Source organism: Nerophis lumbriciformis, linkage group LG20, assembly GCF_033978685.3.
Source record: "Nerophis lumbriciformis linkage group LG20, RoL_Nlum_v2.1, whole genome shotgun sequence".
Classification (NCBI taxonomy): domain Eukaryota; kingdom Metazoa; phylum Chordata; class Actinopteri; order Syngnathiformes; family Syngnathidae; genus Nerophis; species Nerophis lumbriciformis.
The window spans coordinates 6503548-6523990 of NC_084567.2; the positions used below are offsets into that span (position 1 = coordinate 6503548).

Sequence of the window (20443 nt, forward strand, 5' to 3'; positions counted from 1 at the left end):
CCCAAGTTTCTCAGCATCCTGAAACAGTTTCACGATGGTATGCAGGCCTGTGTACTTGTAGGCAGTGAGCAGTCCCCCTCTTTCCCCGTGAAAGTAGGGGTGAAGCACGGGTGTGTACTGGCCCCAGCGATCTTCAATCTTTTCCTGGCAGCAGCCACACTCCTATTCCGCCAGTCCATCACGAAGGATAGTAGTGTCTCCATGGAGTTTCGTCTGGATGGGAGCCTATTCAACATCCGGCGCCTACAGGCAAAGACGAAGATGGCAGGCACCAACATCCAGGAGCTGCAATATGATGCCATGCAGCATGCACTAGACACCATGTAATCAGTCTACCGCTCACTAGGTCTGGTGATCAACATCCAGAAAACAGAGGTTCTCATCCAGGAGAGGTCTCCATCCCCACCCCCTGTCTTTACCATCAGCGGCACACCCCTCAAGCTCGTTGAGCAGTTTTGCTACCTCGGCAGTACTCTGACCCCAACATGCCAGATTGATGATGACATCCAGGCTCGTATCAACTCAGCCTCCTCTGCCTTTGGAAGACTGCGCTCCCGGGTGTTTGAAAACAACCACCTTCGAACCTCAACTAAAGTGTCAGTCTACAGGGCGGTGTGTGTTTCAACTGTGCTGTATGGGTCAGAAGCCTGGACAATATACCGCAGACACATCCGCTGCCTTAATGTATTTAACATCAGATGTCTCCAACGCATTCTTGGCATCACATGGCAGGACCGAGTTCCTCATACGGACATCTTACAGCCCACTGAGTCCAAAAGCATAGAGGCCACCCTGGCACAGCGACAACTCCGGTGGGTTGGTCACACCATCCGGATGCCAGGACACCGATTGCCTTGTCAGATGCTTTATGGTCAGCTCCTTTCAGCCAGCAGAAAGCCCGGAAGACAAAAACTGCGGTACAAAGACCAACTGAAAGGGATATTGAAGAGGTGCAACATCAAACGCCACAAACTTGAGACAGCTGCAGCCAATCGATCACTGTGGCATTCGCTGTGCCATAACGGGGTCATGTATCTGGAGGAGTGTCGGAACCAACACCGGAGGGATCAGTTGAGGCGAAGACACCACCCTGCAGTTGCAGAACCATCCCAGCCCCCTGATCCAGGCCTGACATGTCCCCACTGTGGCAAGACGTGTGGTTCCAGGATCGGACTTCATAGTCATATGGAGTGGCATTGTCGCCAGCAACGATAGCCACCGACCAGAGCAAAAAATGGAAGCTACGTCATCTTCGACTACGATGGACCGCTTAAGAAGTAGAAGAGTTACGGACAGCAAAGCCATGTCTGTCTGTTATTCCACTTAACCTTTTTCTGTGTTGAAGCAGCAAAAAAGGACATTATGTTAAATGAAGAGTGTCTGTCTCTGATAGTTGACATAATAATGTAACTGTATCATTAAGCCTACATGAACTCCATGGTGTTCAGGGATGAATAGTCTCTCCTATTGCTATTGTACTATTTTTACAGCTATAGTTACATTAATCATTAGTAATGGAGCAGCCTAGTTTTGAATGGCAGGGTCCCTGCTATCACATATAACATTTACATAATAAAAATCAACTACAGGCTTCACAAATGCTGTAATAAATTAAGCATGATGAGTCGACTAGAAACTGTTTAATGTTGCACTTTTTATATGTAGAAGAAGAGTTGTGTCATTTTATTTAATCTGAGCAACATTTTGAGGCAGTTTAATGTTGATTAACGTGGACCCCGACTTAAACAAGTTGAAAAACTTATTTGGGTGTCACCATTTAGTTTTTAATTGTGCGGAATATGTACTGTACTGTGCAATCTACTAATACAAGTCTCAATCAATCAATCAATCAATCAAAAAAAAGCACTTTATATGTAGAAAGGTTTTGTTAAGAAACCATTCTGAGCCTTATCTTATTTAGATTTTATTTGATATATGTTGACCACATTAATCCTGGCAATGGACCCTGTGTGTATATGTATGTTATTGTTATGCTTAGCATTCATGACTGCCTGATGTTGCACTGAGCAGCCTCGTGGTGGCTCACATCCATCACACACACAGCTATTTCTATTTTTGGGCAGAATTATTATAGTGTTCCCAACAGTGACGTGCGGTGAGGTTGATGGCTGGTGAGGCACTGACTTCATCACAGTCAGATTTACAAACATATGAACCCTAAAGAGTATCGTATTCACCATTTGATTGGCAGCAGTTAACGGGTTATGTTTAAAAGCTCATACCAGCATTCTTCCCTGCTTGGCACTCAGCATCAAGGGTTGGAATTAGGGGTTAAATCACCAAAAATTATTCCCGGGCGCGGCGCCGCTGCTGCCCACTGCTCCCCTCACCTCCCAGGGGGTGAACAAGGGGACGGGTCAAATGCAGAGAACAAATTTCACCACACCTAGTGTGTGTGTGACAATCATTGGTACTTTAACTTAACACATACAAACTGTAGCACACAAAAAAGCACATTTAATAAAAAAAACGTTATTATGGTCTTACCTTTACTTATAAGTGCGAGAACAGTGGTGTTCGTGTTGGAGGAGTTGTGAATGAATGAAATATGAAATCCGTGCTGCAGTCTGCAGGTGTACCTAATGTTGTGTCCCTGCAGTCGTTCACGGCTCCTCCGGCGCGAGCGTTGTTGTTTTTGCACTTTCTGGCTTCTTGTTAAGTGACTTTTTTTGGGTGGATTCGGTCTTGCATGTGGAGGGTTTGGGTGTGGGCTTTGGTTGGTGTGGCGCTCCCGTCGGGGGGTGCATTCTGCGGCGGGGGTGCATTAACCGGCACCAGGAGGCGGGATTACTCCGAGCCTCACACAGTGCGTCTTCACAGCAGTTTTATGATCGCTCAGCACAAGAAATACGTTACACACATACAGTTGTTGACAAAATACACTGTACATTATATACCTCAGCTAACTAAACTATGGAAATGTATAATATAGTTCATATAGCAATACAGTCTCACTGCACAGCAGGCCAGCAGTTAGCCGAGTCATTGCGCAATCCATGTTGAGGCACAACTGAGTGACGTGCCTCAACTGGCTGCTGATCACCGCACCGTCTCTTCTCAGTATTTGAACGACAAATGTGAAAATTCAGCGATTTTGAATAAAAATATTCTAAAACTGGTGAAGTTAAATGGAATATAACGTTATAGTATAATCGCAGGATACATATAACAATTTCATTAATTTTTTTTCTTTTTACATTTTTTTTCTTTCCACTGGACGTCACTGGTTCCCAATGTTAGAAGGATAAAGCCATTGTTTACAAATTTGGTAAATAAATAACCAAAACATTTATATTTTGTGGTTTTCTTACTGTACCGAAAATGAACCGAACCGTGACCTCTAAACCGAGGTACATACCGAACCAAAATGTTTGTGTACCGTTACACCCTTACAAATATTTAAAGGGGCTCATATGTTTGTAACTTGCTCTCACTTACATTTATCAAACCACAAATATAACAAAAACACTACCAGCTATCTTATTTTACCATTAGTGTTTGAACAAAGCATACTTTTTTTATTTTCTTGTTCTTTATTACCTCCAATCTACTGCACGTTGATGTAGACATGTGGTCCAGTCTTCTCTTCACATCTCTTACTCTTCCCCAACATCTCTTCTTTCACATCATTATTTTCTTTACACAAGCGCTTGTTTTGCTCTTCCACTTTCTTCATTTGACTTTTGCATTCTTTCATCTCCTCTGATGTGAACTCCACTGCCTTCTTCAAGCTAACAATCATGGCGGCTCTTTCTTTACATTCTTCAACAACCTCGGCTAATTTCTCATTAATACTCATTTCGGGGCTCATGATAGTTTTCAACTCACTCACCTTCATCTTTTGTCTTTATCTCCGTTGGTGATTTGCTGGAAGTTGATTCTCTTTCATGTTCTCTTTTAGCGGACGTCGCCATCTTAGCATAGCAGTAGTCGTCCATCTTCTATCACGTCTTCAATCTTCACTTCAGATATCGCTCCGAACTCAATGCACGTTTCGTGGCTTTGAAAAATGCGAATTGGGATATTTGTTGCTATATTTGCTGTGAATCATATGACTTTAAGATCGTGAATTCGATAATTCTCCGAACAACCATAGCATGCGGTCTTCGTCTTTTTGCTTCGCTTCAAGTACATTTGCGCATGCGCTAGAAGTCAGCAACTTCCGTTTCCTACTCTGCAACAGTTGTTTTTCAAAATAAAGGCAATTTAATCGTGTTTTAAAACAATGGGAGTCAAAAGTATCTAACATCAAATAATACTATTTGAAAATAAAATATATATATATACAAGCACGTGCACAGACATTTTCGATGGCTTTTGTTCAAACCAGAAAAAGGGCAAACATTGAAGAAAAAAAACATACATTTTAAATACTACAAGAAACACAGAAATATTTTTCAACCCACTTAGTTGTTTTACTTAAAAACCTTTAAAAAGTCAAATCATTACTCTGATAAAGAAGAAAAGCACTCAGAGTGTAGATCTCCACCAGGACCAATCCTATTGTTCACGTGCTACTAAATTGTGTGCCATCTCATGTGTATCGTGTGCTGGTATGACAATAAACTTCCATGAATCCTGTAAAACACCATACAGTTAGTAATATGGTTTCACATAAAAATGTTGGTGAAATTGCTCATTTCTACCTAGCGATAGGTGGCTCTAACTGTAGTGCTAATCACTCACCAGCAGAAAGCCCTCATCACACTGCTAATCAATAACTACCATCTTAGGCACTTAACATCACTAATCGCCAGTTAACAGCTATCATGCTAAATGTCAACTATCTTAAATGCAAACATGAAAACAAGACACATTAACGTCTTTCCCCATTACAAACATTATAACACAATCTAAACTTATACAAACACATTACTGTCTGAGCATATAAGATATTCAATTGTGTTACATCACAATTTATTATATTGAAATTAGCCATGTGATTAAGATGGGCACGGTCTGACCAATCACAAGTCAGTAGGAGCTGCTTTGTTCTCGTGTTTGGAGAAAGCGGAAGAGCGATTGTCAGCCTGACATTGATGTGTCTCTGAGAACTGAACACATTTTTATAACTTATAACAAAATGTGTTTATACAGTAACCTGCTCACATGAGTCACATTACAGCAGGGGTGTCAAACTCATTTTAGCTCAGAGGCCACATGGAGGAAAATCTATTTCCACGTGGGCGGGACGGGTAAAATCATGGCATGATAACATAAAAATGTGACTATGACAACTTCAGATTGTTTTCTTTATTTAACTTCGGCCCAAAATAGAACAAGAACATTCTGAAAATGTACATATCACAAATAATCATCTTGACAAAACACTTCAAGTTAGTTGAAAAAAAACAAAATAAAGCATGAATAAAAACTATTCTAAGTATCAACTCAACAAACCATACAAACTGAGGTAGAAACTATTCAAGAGTGTTGAGTTACTTCCTGTCTTCTAGACATAATGTGTATTGATAGAAAAATAAAAGCTGTGCAATGTGTGAACAATTTCAACAAAGCACAAATAAAAAGTTCAAAGACTGACAGTATTGCAGTAAATCACACACTGTTCACTTTCTTTACATTTGCACAGAAGACAATCATTTTCACAGAACTATATCAGTGTGCAGTGTCTCATGCTGCATTTTAAGTGGGGTTACTGATTGCTTATTTTACTCCTGTTTTATGTTGGGTGGAGGGGGAGGAGTCACAGCCCCGCTTTACCGTGTACCTCTTGCTTGGTATACTTGCTCGCCCAAGTATAAATTATTTGCTTGCCTACCTGTTATGCCCGAATGTCGAGGGAAGTGGGTGTTGGGGGTTAATTGTTCATATGTCTCTGATTTGCACATCGATCAGTCTGAGGAGAAAAAGTTGGCACTTGGTTATACAAACAGTTACCCAGCATCACAATGTCAGTTTTGATGCATCTCAACTTTGCCGTGAAAAAGGGTGTAGTGCAGGCATTTGAGCGTGCACAAACTTGACACATGAGGCCCCAGATCCCTGGACTGAAGGAGTAACCAAGCATAGTACCCTTTTAGCCTTCATTTCAGTACTGTTATTGTCATTTCAGTACTGTTATTGCACTGGAGAATAATACAATGTGTTGATCAACTTGACATGCATCTGCATCACTGAACTCTGCTAAGCAATGTGGTCTACATACAACACACAAAGACAAAGATATGTTTCAAAGGGCCAATTTATTTCAGGCCAGAACAAATTGACAAAACTGTTTTAAATAGCTGCAACATAACATACATAAGTAACAAACCGCATAAAAACAACATAGCTGTAAACCTGCCTTCACCCAAGGAAGGCACACATGACATGATTATATGTCATGTCACTATATACAGCACACATACTGCTATACACACGCCTAACCAGGCGTTTTTTTCTCTTAAGGAATTGTGAAATAAAATCATGTCTTCAGGAGATCAACACTGTACTGAAGCCCAGAACACTCTACACATTTCCCCAGTTTTAGTTTAGAGATAAGGAAATATTGGCCTGGCCCACTAGGATCCCTCTTTATGTTAGTGAACTTTATAGTCTATACATTTAGAGTGATGTGATAATCAAACACTCTAGAAGTCTAGAATGAAATAGTATATAAAATAATTGACAGAGTGTGTGTACTTTCAGTGCTGAATGATGATCAGAGACCGAGTTTTGAGTGTCTTCTTTAGCTTGCTTTCCATGTTTATGTACTGACTGTCCACTGTGTCCAGCTGCCTGAAAGCGGGTGACTCCACTGTAGAAATAGCCTGCATGTCTTCCAGCACATACGCAGCTATGGCTCTATCAATGTTGTCCTGGCTAGCAGTCCCTCCGTTAAAATCCAGCCGCTGCGTGTCTCTCTTTACTGGCTTCGTCGAAGCATGTTGATTTTGTAGCTGCTTCTGCATATTTTAACTGCTAGGATAGGATCTTTGATCCGAGACACATCTTACATTTCACTAAAATGTTATTTCTATGTGCTCAACAAAAGAAAAGCAATGAGAATATCTCCATGTTAGGAACCCGACTTCTGCTACGCCATGATGTCTTGTTAGTAAACACAGACATGCCCCCGCCCCCCTCCCGCCCCCACCCACACACAGCGCGCCTTTCTCTTCTCCCGCTTGTGAGACAGGAAGAATCAGAAGGACGACACTGCAGCGCTCCAAAAAAAACACACTCAGATCTTCTCAGTTTCTAGCCGATACTACAAACCCCGTTTCCATATGAGTTGGGAAATTGTGTTGGATGTAAATATAAACGGAATACAATGATTTGCAAATCCTTTTCAACCCATATTCAGTTGAATGCACTACAAAGACAACATATTTGATGTTCAAACTCATAAACTTTATTTTTTTTTGCAAATAATAATTAACTTTGAATTTCATGGCTGCAACACGTGCCAAAGTAGTTGGGAAAGGGCATGTTCACCACTCTGTTACATGGCCTTTCCTTTTAACAATACTCAGTAAACGTTTGGGAACTGAGAAGACACATTTTTGAAGCTTTTCAGGTGGAATTCTTTCCCATTCTTGCTTGATGTACAGCTTAAGTTGTTCAACAGTCCGGGGGTCTCCGTTGTGGTATTTTAGGCTTCATAATGCACCACACATTTTCAATGGGAGACAAGTCTGGACTACAGGAAGGCCAGTCTGGTACCCGCACTCTTTTACTATGAAGCCACGTTGATGTAACACGTGGCTTGGCATTGTCTTGCTGAAATAAGCAGGGGCGTCCATAGTAACGTTGCTTGGATGGCAACATATATTGTTCCAAAAGCTGTATGTACCTTTCAGCATTAATGGCGCCTTCACAGATGTGTAAGTTACCCATGTCTTGGGCACTAATACACCCCCATACCATCACAGATGCTGCCTTTTCAACTTTGCGCCTATAACAATCCGGATGGTTCTTTTCCTCTTTGGTCCGAAGGACACGACGTCCACAGTTTCCAAAAACAATTTGAAATGTGGACTCGCCAGACCACTGAACACTTTTCCACTTTGTATCAGTCCATCTTAGATGAGCTCAGGCCTAGCGAAGTCGACGGCGTTTCTGGGTGTTGTTGATAAACGGTTTTCCCCTTGCATAGGAGAGTTTTAACTTGCACTTACAGATGTAGCGACCAACTGTAGTTACTGACAGTGGGTTTCTGAATTGTTCCTGAGCCCATGTGGTGATATCCTTTACACACTGATGTCGCTTGTTGATGCAGTACAGCCTGAGGGATCAAAGGTCACGGGCTTAGCTGCTTACGTGCAGTGATTTCTCCAGATTCTCTGAACCCTTTGATGATATTACGGACCGTAGATGGTGAAATCCCTAAATTCCTTGCAATAACTGGTTGAGAAAGGGTTTTCTTAAACTGTTCAACAATTTGCTCACGCATTTGTTGCAAAAGTGGTGACCCTCGCCCCATCCTTGTTTGTGAATGACTGAGCATTTCATGGAATCTACTTTTATACCCAATCATGGCAGCCACCTGTTCCCAATTTGCCTGTTCACCTGTGGGATGTTCCAAATAAGTGTTTGATGAGCATTCCTCAACTTTATCAGTATTTATTGCCACCTTTCCCAAATTCTTTGTCACGTGTTGCTGGCTTCAAATTCTAAAGTTAATGATCATTTGCAAAATAATTTTTTTTTATCAGTTTGAACATCAAATATGTTGTTTTTGTAGCATTTTCAACTGAATATGGGTTGAAAATGATTAGCAAATCATTGTATTCTGTTTATATTTACATCTAACACAAATTCCCAACTCATATGGAAACAGGGTTTGTACATAAAAAATAACGTAAAATAACGCAGTAACGCATCATGTAGTAACGGTAACTGAGTTACTGAATATAAAAAATAACGCGTTAGACTACTAGTTACCGCAGAAAAAAACGGCGTTACAGTAACGCGTTTTAGTTCCAACACTGCATATGAGCAACTTACCACAAGATAAACAGCTATCTGGTTATTTTCCCTTGTGTGTTCTTATGTGTTTTACTGCGTCTGCATTATGTGGGAACCTTTTACAGCACACTGGACAACTGTGTGTGTGTTCTCATGTGTTGAGTCACATGGCTATTTTGAGAAAAGCTTTTGCCACAAACTGAACAACTAAATGGTTTTTCACCTGTGTGTGTTCTCATGTGTCGAGTCAACAAGTTCTTAACAGAAAAGCTTTTGCCACAAACTGAACACTTAAATGGTTTTTCACCTGTGTGTGTTCTCATGTGTTCAATCAAATTTCTCTCAACAGAAAAGCGTTTGCCACAAACTGAACAACTAAATGGTTTTTCACCTGTGTGTGTTCTCATGTGTTGAGTCAAATTCCTCTTAACAGAAAAGCTTGAGCCACAAACTGAACACTTAAATGGTTTTTCACCTGTGTGTGTTCTCATGTGTTCAGTCAAATTTCTCTTAACAGCAAAGCTTTTGCCACAAATTGAACAACTAAACGGTTTTTCACCTGTGTGTGTTCTCATGTGTTGAGTCAAATTTCTCTTAACAGAAAAGCGTTTGCCACAAACTGAACAATTAAATGGTTTTTCACCTGTGTGTGTTCTCATGTGGTGAGTCAAATTGATATTTCGAGAAAAGCTTTTGCCACAAATTGAGCAACTCAAACATGTTTTGCCTCTCTTCTGTGTAGAGCATTCAGAGTGTTTGTTGTCAGTGTGAGTCCTTATATCACCTTCACAGTCTTTATCGCTGCTCAAAGGTTCTTCAACCTCGTCTTCAGCCTCACTATCTGATAGTGGAGCTAAGAGGTTGTCAACTTGTGGTTTCTCCTCATCATCTTCAGTCTTCACAAAGATAATATTCAGTGGTAACTTGGTGTAATCAGCTTCCTCTCGTCCTAGAAGACACTCTCCCTCCTGAGTGATGCAGAGTTCCTCCTCTTCCTTTTTAATGCAGGGTGGTTGTGGAGTCTCCTGCTTCAAAGTGGAGCTCCCCCCTAACTGAGGGGAAACTCCTTCTGGATTACAGATCAGCTGCTGGACGTCTGCAAGACACAAACAACAAAAACACACTTTCTTCTATGTACTGTATGTGTGTGTAGAAGGGTTGTACAGTATACTGCTACTAATAAAGTATCGTGGTACTAATCAATTGAAATCGGTACTATACCACCTTTGAAAAGTACCGGTGCCATCCTTCCATCTGAATGAAATGATGGTGACTACAGAGCCGAGGCGCATGATGTTGAGTGTGTCAAAACGCACACACAAAGTGCATACAAGCAATAACATGGTGGAGAGGAAGAAAGGCAACAAAGGACAATTCTACTGGTTAATAAAGAGGGTGCGTGAAGTGCAATATGGAGGTATTTGGGCTTCTAAACTAACAATAAACTCATGTACAAATTCCAATCCGGCTTCAGAACTAACCACTCCACTGACACATGCCTTCTCTATCTGAACGACCACATCAAACATGAGGTGGACGCGGGCAAATACTGCGGCATGGTCATGCTGGACCTTCAGAAGGCCTTTGACACCGTTAACCACGCTATACTGTTGGATACGCTCAGAGCAATCGGATTTGATAAAACCTCATCGAGCTACACCTCCCTGATACCAAAGTACACGTCAAACTACTTCCTTAACGTAATGACCGCCATAACCACAACACCAGAGGGAGCTCCACAAACCACGTCAAACCCAGATTCCGATCTAACAAAAGGTCTAAACTCATTCTCCTTCTATGCCACATCAATATGGAATGCACTCCCAACAGGTGTAAAAGAAAGTGCATCTCTATCCTCCTTCCAAACCGCACGAAAAGAACACTTCCAGGCAACTTAAACCCTAAACTAACACCCTCCCCCTTCCACATCCTACCTCCCTGGATTGTAAATAACCAGATGTAAATAATCAAAATGTATTTCTAATGTATATACTTGTTCTTATGCTATCTGAACTCACTATGTTCTCTGCTCGCTGTACATATCCTACCAAGTCAGACCTACCCTACACTGTTTCAATGTCCATTTCTCTGATGATGCAATTGTTGATGACTGAAGTGTTGTTATCAACCAAACCCTCCTCATCCCACCCCCTGGATTGTAAATAATGTAAATAATTCAATGTATATACTCTGATGATTATCTTGTGTGATGACTGTGTTATGATGATAGTATATACCAGGGGTCAGGAACCCGTGGCTCCGGAGCCGCATGCGGCTCTTTGATCACTCTGATGCGGCTCAGCAGCATACTTGCCGACCCCCCCGATTTTCCCGGGAGACTTCCGGATTTCAGTGCCTCTCGCAGAAAACTCCCGGGATGAATATTCTCCGATTTTCACCCTTACAATAATAATAAGGGCGTGCCATGATGGTACAGCATTTAGCGCCCTCTACAATCTGTATAAACAGCGTGCCAGCCCAGCCCCTTGTTATATGCATCTACTAGGGTTGGAATTGGGGGTTAAATCACCAAAAATGATTCCCGGGCGCGGCCACCGCTTTTGCCTACTGCTCCCCTCACCTCCCAGGGGGTGATCAAGGGTGATGGGTCAAATGCAGAGAATAATTTCGCCACACCTAGTGTGTGTGTGACAATCATTGGTACTTTAACTTTAACTTTTACTGCTTGCACACGTAAGTGACAGCAAGGCATACTTGCTCAACAGCCACACAGGTTACACTGACGGTGGCCATATAAAACAACTTTAACACTCTTACTAATAATGCGCCACACTTTGAACCAAAACCAAACAAGAATGACAAACACATTTCGGGAGAACATCTGCACCTTAACACAACATAAACACAACAGAACAAATACCCAGAATCCCATGCAGCCCTGACTCTTTCGGGCTACATTGTACACCCCTGCTACCACCAAACCCCGCCCCCACCCCAACCCTGCTCCCTCACACATCAACCCCCCCCCCCCCCCCCCCTCTGTGCGTCGGTTGAGGTGGGCGGGGTTTGGTAGCGGGGGTGTATAATGTAGCCCGGAAGAGTTAGGGCTGCATGAGATTCGGGGTATTTGTTCTGTTGTGTTACGGTGCAGATGTTCTCCCGAAATGTGTTTGTCATTCTTGTTTGGTGTGGGTTCACAGTGTGGCGCATTATTAGTAAGAGTGTTAAAGTTTTTTTTTATACCGCCACCGTCAGTGTAACCTGTGTGGTTGTTGAGCAAGTATGCCTTGCTGTCACTTACGTGAGCAAGCAGAAGCCTCATACAACGTGCGGCTGGGCCGGCACACTGGTTGTAGTGGGCGCTAAATGCTGAACCATCACGGCACGTTCGAGAGAACAGTTGCCTTGAAATTCGTAGTCTGCCGGAAAAATCGGGAGGGTTGACAAGCATGACGCTGCCAAGCGCCATTCATATAATTCATTCATATAATTCATATAACATTAAATTTTCATTTTAAGGTGTGGGCCGCGTGTCTGAGACCCTTGGTTTATACATAGCACAAAGCAAAAAATAAAATTTTGTATGCAGTGTTATTACATTTTAAAATTCAAAATTTTTTTGTGGCTCCCATTGTTTTCTTTAATTTGTGAAATTGGTCAAAATGGCTCTCTGACTGGTAAAGGTTGCCGACCCCTGGTATATACAAACCCCGTTCCCATATGAGTTGGGAAATTGTGTTAGATGTAAATATAAACGGAATACAATGATTTGCAAATCCTTTTCAACCCATATTCAGTTGAATATGCTACAAAGAAAACATATTTGATGTTCAAACTGATAAACATTTTTTTTGTGCAAATAATCATTAACTTTAGAATTTGATGCTAGCAACACGTGACAAAGAAGTTGGGAAAGGTGGCAATAAATACTGATAAAGTTGAGGAATGCTCATTAAACACTTATTTGGAACATTCCACAGGTGAACAGACAAATTGGGAACAGGTGGGTGCCATGATTGGGTATAAAAGTAGATTCCATGAAATGCTCAGTCATTCACAAACAAGGATGGGGCGAGGGTCACCACTTTTACAACAAATGCGTGAGCAAATTGTTGAACAGTTTAAGAAAACCCTCTCTCAACCAGCTATTGCAAGGAATTTAGGGATTCCACCATCTACGGTCCGTAATATCATCAAAGGGTTCAGAGAATTTGGAGAACTCACTGCACGTAAGCAGCTAAGCCCGTGACCTTCGATCCCTCAGGCTGTACTGCATCAACAAGCGACATCAGTGTGTAAAGGATATCACCACATTGGCTCAGGAAAACTTCAGAAACCCACTGTTAGTAACTACAGTTGATTCAAGATTGAAGATTGTTTATTGGCATATGCACAGTTAAACAGACAGTTTGCCGTACAATGAAAATCTTACTTTGCTAGTCCACCCTTCAACAAGTCACACGGTACTTAGCTAAAATAAAAATGAAAATGTGTATACAAGGCACAGTAAGTAAGATAACATTATTGCACATTCTGATTGACAGTTCACAGTTTGGGGGGTGGTCATGGTAGTAAAACGGGGGGGGGGGGGGGGGGGGGGGGGGGGGCTAGCATTCACATGTTAGCATTCACAAGCCTGATGGCCTGTGAGTAGAAACTGTTTGTCAGTCTCCTGTATCGTCTGCCTGAAGGTAGGAGGCTGAAGAGACTGTGCTGGGGGTGTGTACTGTCCTTTATGATGTTGTGTGCTCTCCTGGTGGCCCTGGTAGAGTACATGTCCTGTAGTGAGGGGAAGGCTGCTCCTGATATGTACTGAGCAGTTTTAATCACTCGCTGGAGTGCCTTCCTGTCCTTAGCAGTGCAGTTTCCATACCAGACCGCGATTGAGCTGGCAAGGACACTCTCAACCGTACTTCTATAGAAGTTGCTGAGAATTTTGGATGGCATGCAAAATTTTCTCAGCCTTCTTAGGAAGTACAGTCGCTGCTGGGCTTTCTTTATTGTTTGTTGGGTTTTGTGATCCCAGGTGAGGTTCTCGCTGATGTGGGTCCCGAGGAATTTAAAGGTTTTCACCCTGTCTACCTCTGTCCCCCCTATGTACAGAGGTGTGTAGTGTGTACTCCTTCTCCGTGGGTCAAAAATCATCTCCTTGGTCTTGTCTGTGTTCAAGGAGAGATTATTATCCTGACACCAGGCCACCAGTTCCGCTACCTCCCTTCTGTATGCTGCCTCAGCTCCCCTGGTGATCAGTCCGACGACCGTAGTATCATCTGCAAACTTGATGATACTGGTATTGTTCTGAGGGTTATACAATAGGGGGGGCTCAGCACGCAGCCCTGTGCTTAGAACCTTTGTGCCTGATGTCTGGTTGCCTATTCTGACTGACTGGAGGCCGGTTTGTGAGAAAGTTCAGGACCCAGTCACAGAGAGTTGGTGTTAGACCAACAGTGAGGAGTTTAGAAGTGAGTTTTTGTGGGATGACCGTGTTAAAGGCAGAGCTGTAGTCAATGAATAGTGGCATAGGTGTCCTTGCCCTCTAAGTGGGTGAGGGTGTTGTAGATGACGGTGTTGACCGCATCCTCAGTGGACCGGTTCTGCCGGTAGGCAAACTGTAGAGGGTCCAGTGTGTCTGGGATGGTCTTCTTGATGTGTGACATGACTATCCTCTCGAAGCACTTCATCACTATTGGGGTGAGTGCAAAAGGGCGATAGTCATTCAGACAGGTCACAGTGTTTTTCTTTGGCAGGGGCACGATGGTGGTGGTCTTGAAGCAGGTGGGCACAACAGCTTGTGCTAGTGACAAGTTGTATATGTCAGCAAGTACGTCAGCCAGCTCTGATGAACACACTCTGAGGGCCTGGCCAGGGATGTTGTCTGGGCCGGCTGCCTTCCGTGGGTTTGTTTTCCTCAGAACTGTACGTACCTCTGCTGTTGTCACAGTGAGCCATCCACGCAACGTTACCATGGACGCCCCTGCTTATTTCAGCAAGACAATGCCAAGCCACGTGTTACATCAACGTGGCTTCATAGTAAAAGAGTGCGGGTACTAGACTGGCCTGCCTGTAGTCCAGACCTGTCTCCCATTGGAAATGTGTGGCGCATTATGAAGCCTAAAATACCACAACGGAAACCCCCCGACTGTTGAACAACTTAAGCTGTACATCAAGCAAGAATGGGAAAGAATTCCACCAAGAAGCTTAAAAAATGTGTCTCTTCAGTTCCCAAACGTTTACTGAGTATTGTTAAAAGGAAAGGCCATGTAACACAGTGGTGAACATGCCCTTTCCCAACTACTTTGGCACGTGTTGCAGCCATGAAATTCTTAGTTAATTATTTGCAAAAAAAAATAAAAGAGTTTATGAGTTTGAACATCAAATATGTTGTCTTTGTAGTGCATTCAACTGAATATGGGTTGAAAAGGATTTGCAAATCATTGTATTCTGTTTATATTTACATCTAACACAATTTCCCAACTCATATGGAAACTGGGTTTGTATTTGTAGCATGAATTGATTACATGGACCCCGACTTAAACAAGTTGAAAAACTTATTCGGGTGTTACCATTTAGTGGTCAATTGTACGGAATATGTACTTCACTGTGCAACCTACTAATAAAAGTTTCAATCAATCAAAAAAAAAACTCTTTAAACAGGGAGCCGCCGCTCTGCAAGGGTTGCTTGACACTTTTCCTGTTAGTCGGCTCCCAGACCATGGTCGGGGAGCGCAGGGGAGACGTTCCCTCCAGGGCCCATGTTTTGTCGGGGGTAACACTGGGTCCATAAAGCTCCGCTCTTTGGTTGGAAGGACGAGGCCGTCGATTAGTTACAACTTGGTCACTTTAATTATTATTTCCACAGGGCACAACCTCCACACATCCACCATGCTATTAACACTCCTCAAGACTACGACAAACAGTGAATGCATTTGGACTGGCAAAGCAGACTACCAGTTATTATCTGCGATGTATGTCGAGCGATAACTCAACGTCTAGTTTTGTAATCCATAACTATTGTGAAGCCATGAAGTGGTTGTGGCCGTCAAGTACGACCGCCAAGTTGAGCATACGAGCACAGTGTCCTGACCAGATATCTAGATCTCTAGATTGATTGTTGTAAAATGTTCTTTATCACATTGTTTACTTTCACACGTCCATTAAAGATATGATTCATGTATGATGGCTCAGGTGTGATTCACTACAATAGTCTAACAGCTGCTGATGGTGAGGCAAGCAAGGTTTACTGTTCAAAGAAATGTGGCAATAGTCTGCATTGAAACACAGGGTAAGGATACACTTCCAGGTTAGAGGTGACTATGACGGGCGCATTTTTCCGCGCATGCGTACTAGGCTGCGTTGCGCCGGCGGACGGACGGGGAAGGGAGGGGGTCTTAAACGGTGGCATTGTGTGTGTGTGGACAAGGATAAGGTTAGGTGGGATATACCCTGGATAACCTTAGCTGGCTTCGCGACTTGAACACGTCCATTCTTTTCTGTTACTTGACACGAAAAACTGTACAGAGACTTTGTTAAATGTGACAAAATACTCCTTACCTCATACTTGCCAACCTTGAGACTTTCAAATTCGGGAGATTGGGGGGATGGGGGTGGGCGGGGCCGGGGTTAAGCTAGAATTCACTGAAATTAAAGTATTTCTTATAATATATATATATATATATATATATATATATATATATATATATATATATATATATATATATATATATATATACATATATATAGTCCAGTAAACAGTATTGAAAACACAGTTGTTCTACTAACTGTACTGTACTTGCTGCTTACTTAAAAAAAAAAAAACCTTACCTTTCACTATTTGAGTAGCTTTTTGTTCTACCATTTGAGTACTGGCGAGCGATTTCTGAATCCGTGTCAGTGTATTGTAATAATCCCAGGAATGTAGGCTCATACGACTTCTTTGTTTGTCTTGTCTTTATTGCACAAGATGCAATTCAACCACACAACAGCTCCAATGTGTGTCCATCCCTTTTCCCGGCAAAACTCGAACACCCACTTCCTATTAACAACGTCACTTCCCTATCTCTCCCGGAAGTCCCGCCCCCCAGCCAAAGTCATTGGCTAACACCCTGTAGCCAGCCGCTACAGTATTAACGTGCCGGCTGGAATAAACACGCTGAGAAATAGCTCCATGCCTGCCTACTTTATGGGTTACAGATGAACCTATGGATAACGGAGACATATATAATAGTCTCCTTTTCAGGTGAGAGACGACGCTAAAGGTAGTGCCTTTAAGGTACGCTACCAATATAGTTGTCCGGCCGGAAATCGGGAGATTTTCGGGAGAAAGATTGTCCCAGGAGACTTTCGGGAGTCTCCCGGAAAATTCGGGAGGCTTGGCAAGTATGACTTACCTCAAAACCACGACATGATGAATATAAAAACACACCAAACGAGCCTAACAGGGTTTTTGTTTTGCTTTTAGTTTCTAAATTTGACTTTTGCATTCTTTCATCTCCTCTGATGTGAACTCCACTGCCTTCTTCAAGCTAACAATCATGGCGGCTCTTTCTTTACATTCTTCAACAAGGTCGGCTCATTTCTCATGAATACTCAATTCGGGGCTCATGATAGTTTTCAAGTCACTCACCTTCATCTTTCGTCTTTATCTCCGTTGGTGATTTGCTGGAAGTTGATTCTCTTTCATGTTCTCTTTTAGCGGACGTCGCCATCTTAGCATAGCAGTAGTCGTCCATCTTCTATCACGTCTTCAATCTTCACTTCAGATATCGCTCCAAACTCAATGCACGTTTCGTGGCTTTGGAAAATACCAATTGAGATATTTGTTGCTAAATTTGCTGTGGATCATATGACTTTAAGATCGTGAATTCTCCGAACAACCATAGCATGCGGTCTTGGTCTTTTTGCTTGGCTTCAAGTACATTTGCGCATGCGCTGTATGCCAGCAACTTCCGTTTCCCACACCAGAGCAGTTAATTTCAAAATAAAAACATTTTAATCTTGTATCTAACATCAAATAATCGACAAATACTCTTTGAAAATAAATGTTATATATATATATATATATATATATATATATTTATATATATATATATATATATATATATATATATATATATATACACACACACATATATACACAAGCACGTGTCCAAAACATTTTTGATGAAAAAGGGCATACATCGAAGAAAAAAATCATAAATTTGAAATACTACAAGAAACACAGAAATATTTTTCAACCTACTTAGTTGTTTTAGTTAAAAACCTTTAGAAAGTCAAATCATTACTCTGAATAAAGAAGAAAAGCACTAAGAGTGTAGATCTCCACCAGGACCAATCCTATTGTTCACGTGCTACTAAATTGTGTGCCATCTCATGTGTATCGTGTGCTGGTATGACAATAAACTTCCATGAATCCTGTAAAACACCAGACAGTTAGTAATATGGTTTCACATAAAAATGTTGGTGAAACTGCTCATTTCTACCTAGCGATAGGTGGCTCTAACTGTAGTGCTAATCACTCACCAGCAGAAAGCCCTCATCACACTGCTAATCAATAACTACCATCTTAGGCACTTAACATCACTAATCGCCAGTTAACAGCTATCATGATAAATGTCAACTATCTTAAATGCAAACATGAAAACAAGACACATTAACGTCTTTCCCCTTTACAAACATCATAACACAATCTAAACTTATATAAACACATTACTGTCTGAGCATATAAGATATTCAATTGTGTTACATCGCAATTTATTACATTGAAATTAGCCATGTGATTAAGATGGGCACGGTCTGACCAATCACAAGTCAGTAGGAGCTGCTTTGTTCTCATGTTTGGAGAAAGCGGAAGAGCGATTGTCAGCCTGACATTGATGTGTCTCTGAGAACTGAACACATTTTTATAACTTATAACAAAATGTGTTTATACAGTAACCTGCTCACATGAGTCAGATTACAGCAAGGGTGTCACACTCATTTTAGTTAACTTCAGATTGTTTTCTTTATTTTATTACGGCCCAAAATAGAACAAGCACATTCTGAAAATGTACATATCACAAATAATCCTCTTGACAAAACACTTCCAGTTAGTTAAACATTTAGAGGGGGAAAAAATGAACTTAGACTTAATCTCAGTGTTTCTATTAAACTTTAAGTCATAACCCATCTAGGATTGAACAAAAAACAAAATAAAGCATGAATAAAAACTATTCTAAGTACCGTATCAACTACCTCATTTGTCATTTCCACATATTAATCCTGTGCTAACTCAACAAACCATACAAACTGAGGTAGAAACTATTCAAGAGTGTTGAGTTACTTCCTGTCTTCTAGACATAATGTGTATTGATAGAAAAATAAAAGCAGTGCAATGTGTGAACAATTTCAACAAAGCACAAATAAAAAGTTCAAAGACTGACAGTATTGCAGTAAATCACACACTGTTCACTTTCTTTACATTTGCACAGAAGACAATCATTTTCACAGAACTATATCAGTGTGCAGTGTCTCATGCTGCATTTTAAGTGGGGTTACTGATTGCTTATTTTACTCCTGTTTTACGTTGGGTGGAGGGGGAGGAGTCACAGCCCCGCTTTACTGTGTACCTCTTGCTTGGTATACTTGCTCAATCCAATCCACTTTATTTATGTAGCACATTTAAACAACAAAATGTTTCCAAAGCGCTGCACAACAATATCAAAAAACAATATTAAAATATTATCCTTAGCTCCACTAAAAATAAATACATATACAAAAAATATATATATATATATATAAATAAAATATGATCAAAAATTCCATCCATCCATCCATTTTCTACCGCTTATTCCCTTTGGGGTCGCGGGGGCGCTGGAGCCTATCTCAGCTACAATCGGGCGGAAGTTATTTAAAAAAATTAAAACCAATTAAAACAGTAAATAGAAATCTAAATTTAAAAAACACAGAGGACAACAGAGGACCACACAACTCACGTAGTGTTAAAAGCCAAAGAATAAAAGTGGGTCTTAAGACGAGACTTAAAACAGTCCACTGTGGGAGCAGTTTTAACATGGAGGAGCAGAGTGTTCCAGAGCTTAGGGCCGACCACAGAGAAGGCCCTGTCTCCCCTGGTTGTAAGTCTGGTCTTGGGCACTACGAGCTGGAGCTAGCTCTCGGACCTCAGGGCGCGCGCAGGATTGTAAATTTGGGTGAGGTCCGAGATATACCGAGGTGCCAGTCCATGTAAAGCTTTAAAAACAAACAGCAAGGTTTTAAAATCAATTCTAAGATGAACAAGGAGCCAGTGCAAACTCTGAAGAATTGGGGTTGTATGCTCGCGTTTCCTGGCCCCTGTTAAAAGTCGTGCTGCCGCATTCTGGACTAACTGCAACCGGGAGAGAGCTTTTTGGCTAATGCCAGCATAAAGTGCATTGCAGTAGTCCAGGCCACTTGAAATAAAAGCATGCACAACTTGTTCAAAAAGGTTAAAAGATAAAAACGGTTTTACCTTTGCTAAAAGACGAGGATGATAAAAACACGATTTTAAAACGCCATTGACTTGTTTGTCAAGTTT

The 20443-nt window shown here is 41.6% G+C and overlaps 1 protein-coding gene across 2 annotated transcripts in view; it reads right to left on the reverse strand.

Annotated features, from left to right (window-relative positions):
* LOC133619321 (uncharacterized) overlaps positions 1–17780 on the reverse strand; it is a 60401-nt gene extending 42621 nt beyond the window's left edge. The window contains exons 1-2 of one of the 2 annotated variants that reach the window (XM_061980292.2): positions 17516–17780; positions 8355–10027 (exon numbers count right to left, since the gene is read on the reverse strand). In XM_061980292.2, the coding sequence (XP_061836276.1) occupies positions 9051–10027; positions 17516–17621 (1083 nt within the window). In that variant the 5' untranslated portion in view covers positions 17622–17780 and the 3' untranslated portion in view covers positions 8355–9050. Of the gene's footprint in view, positions 1–3853; positions 10028–17515 lie in introns of those variants that run through there. The other variant, XM_072915389.1, reaches the window with a different exon arrangement.
* Positions 17781–20443: the final 2663 nt, after the last annotated feature.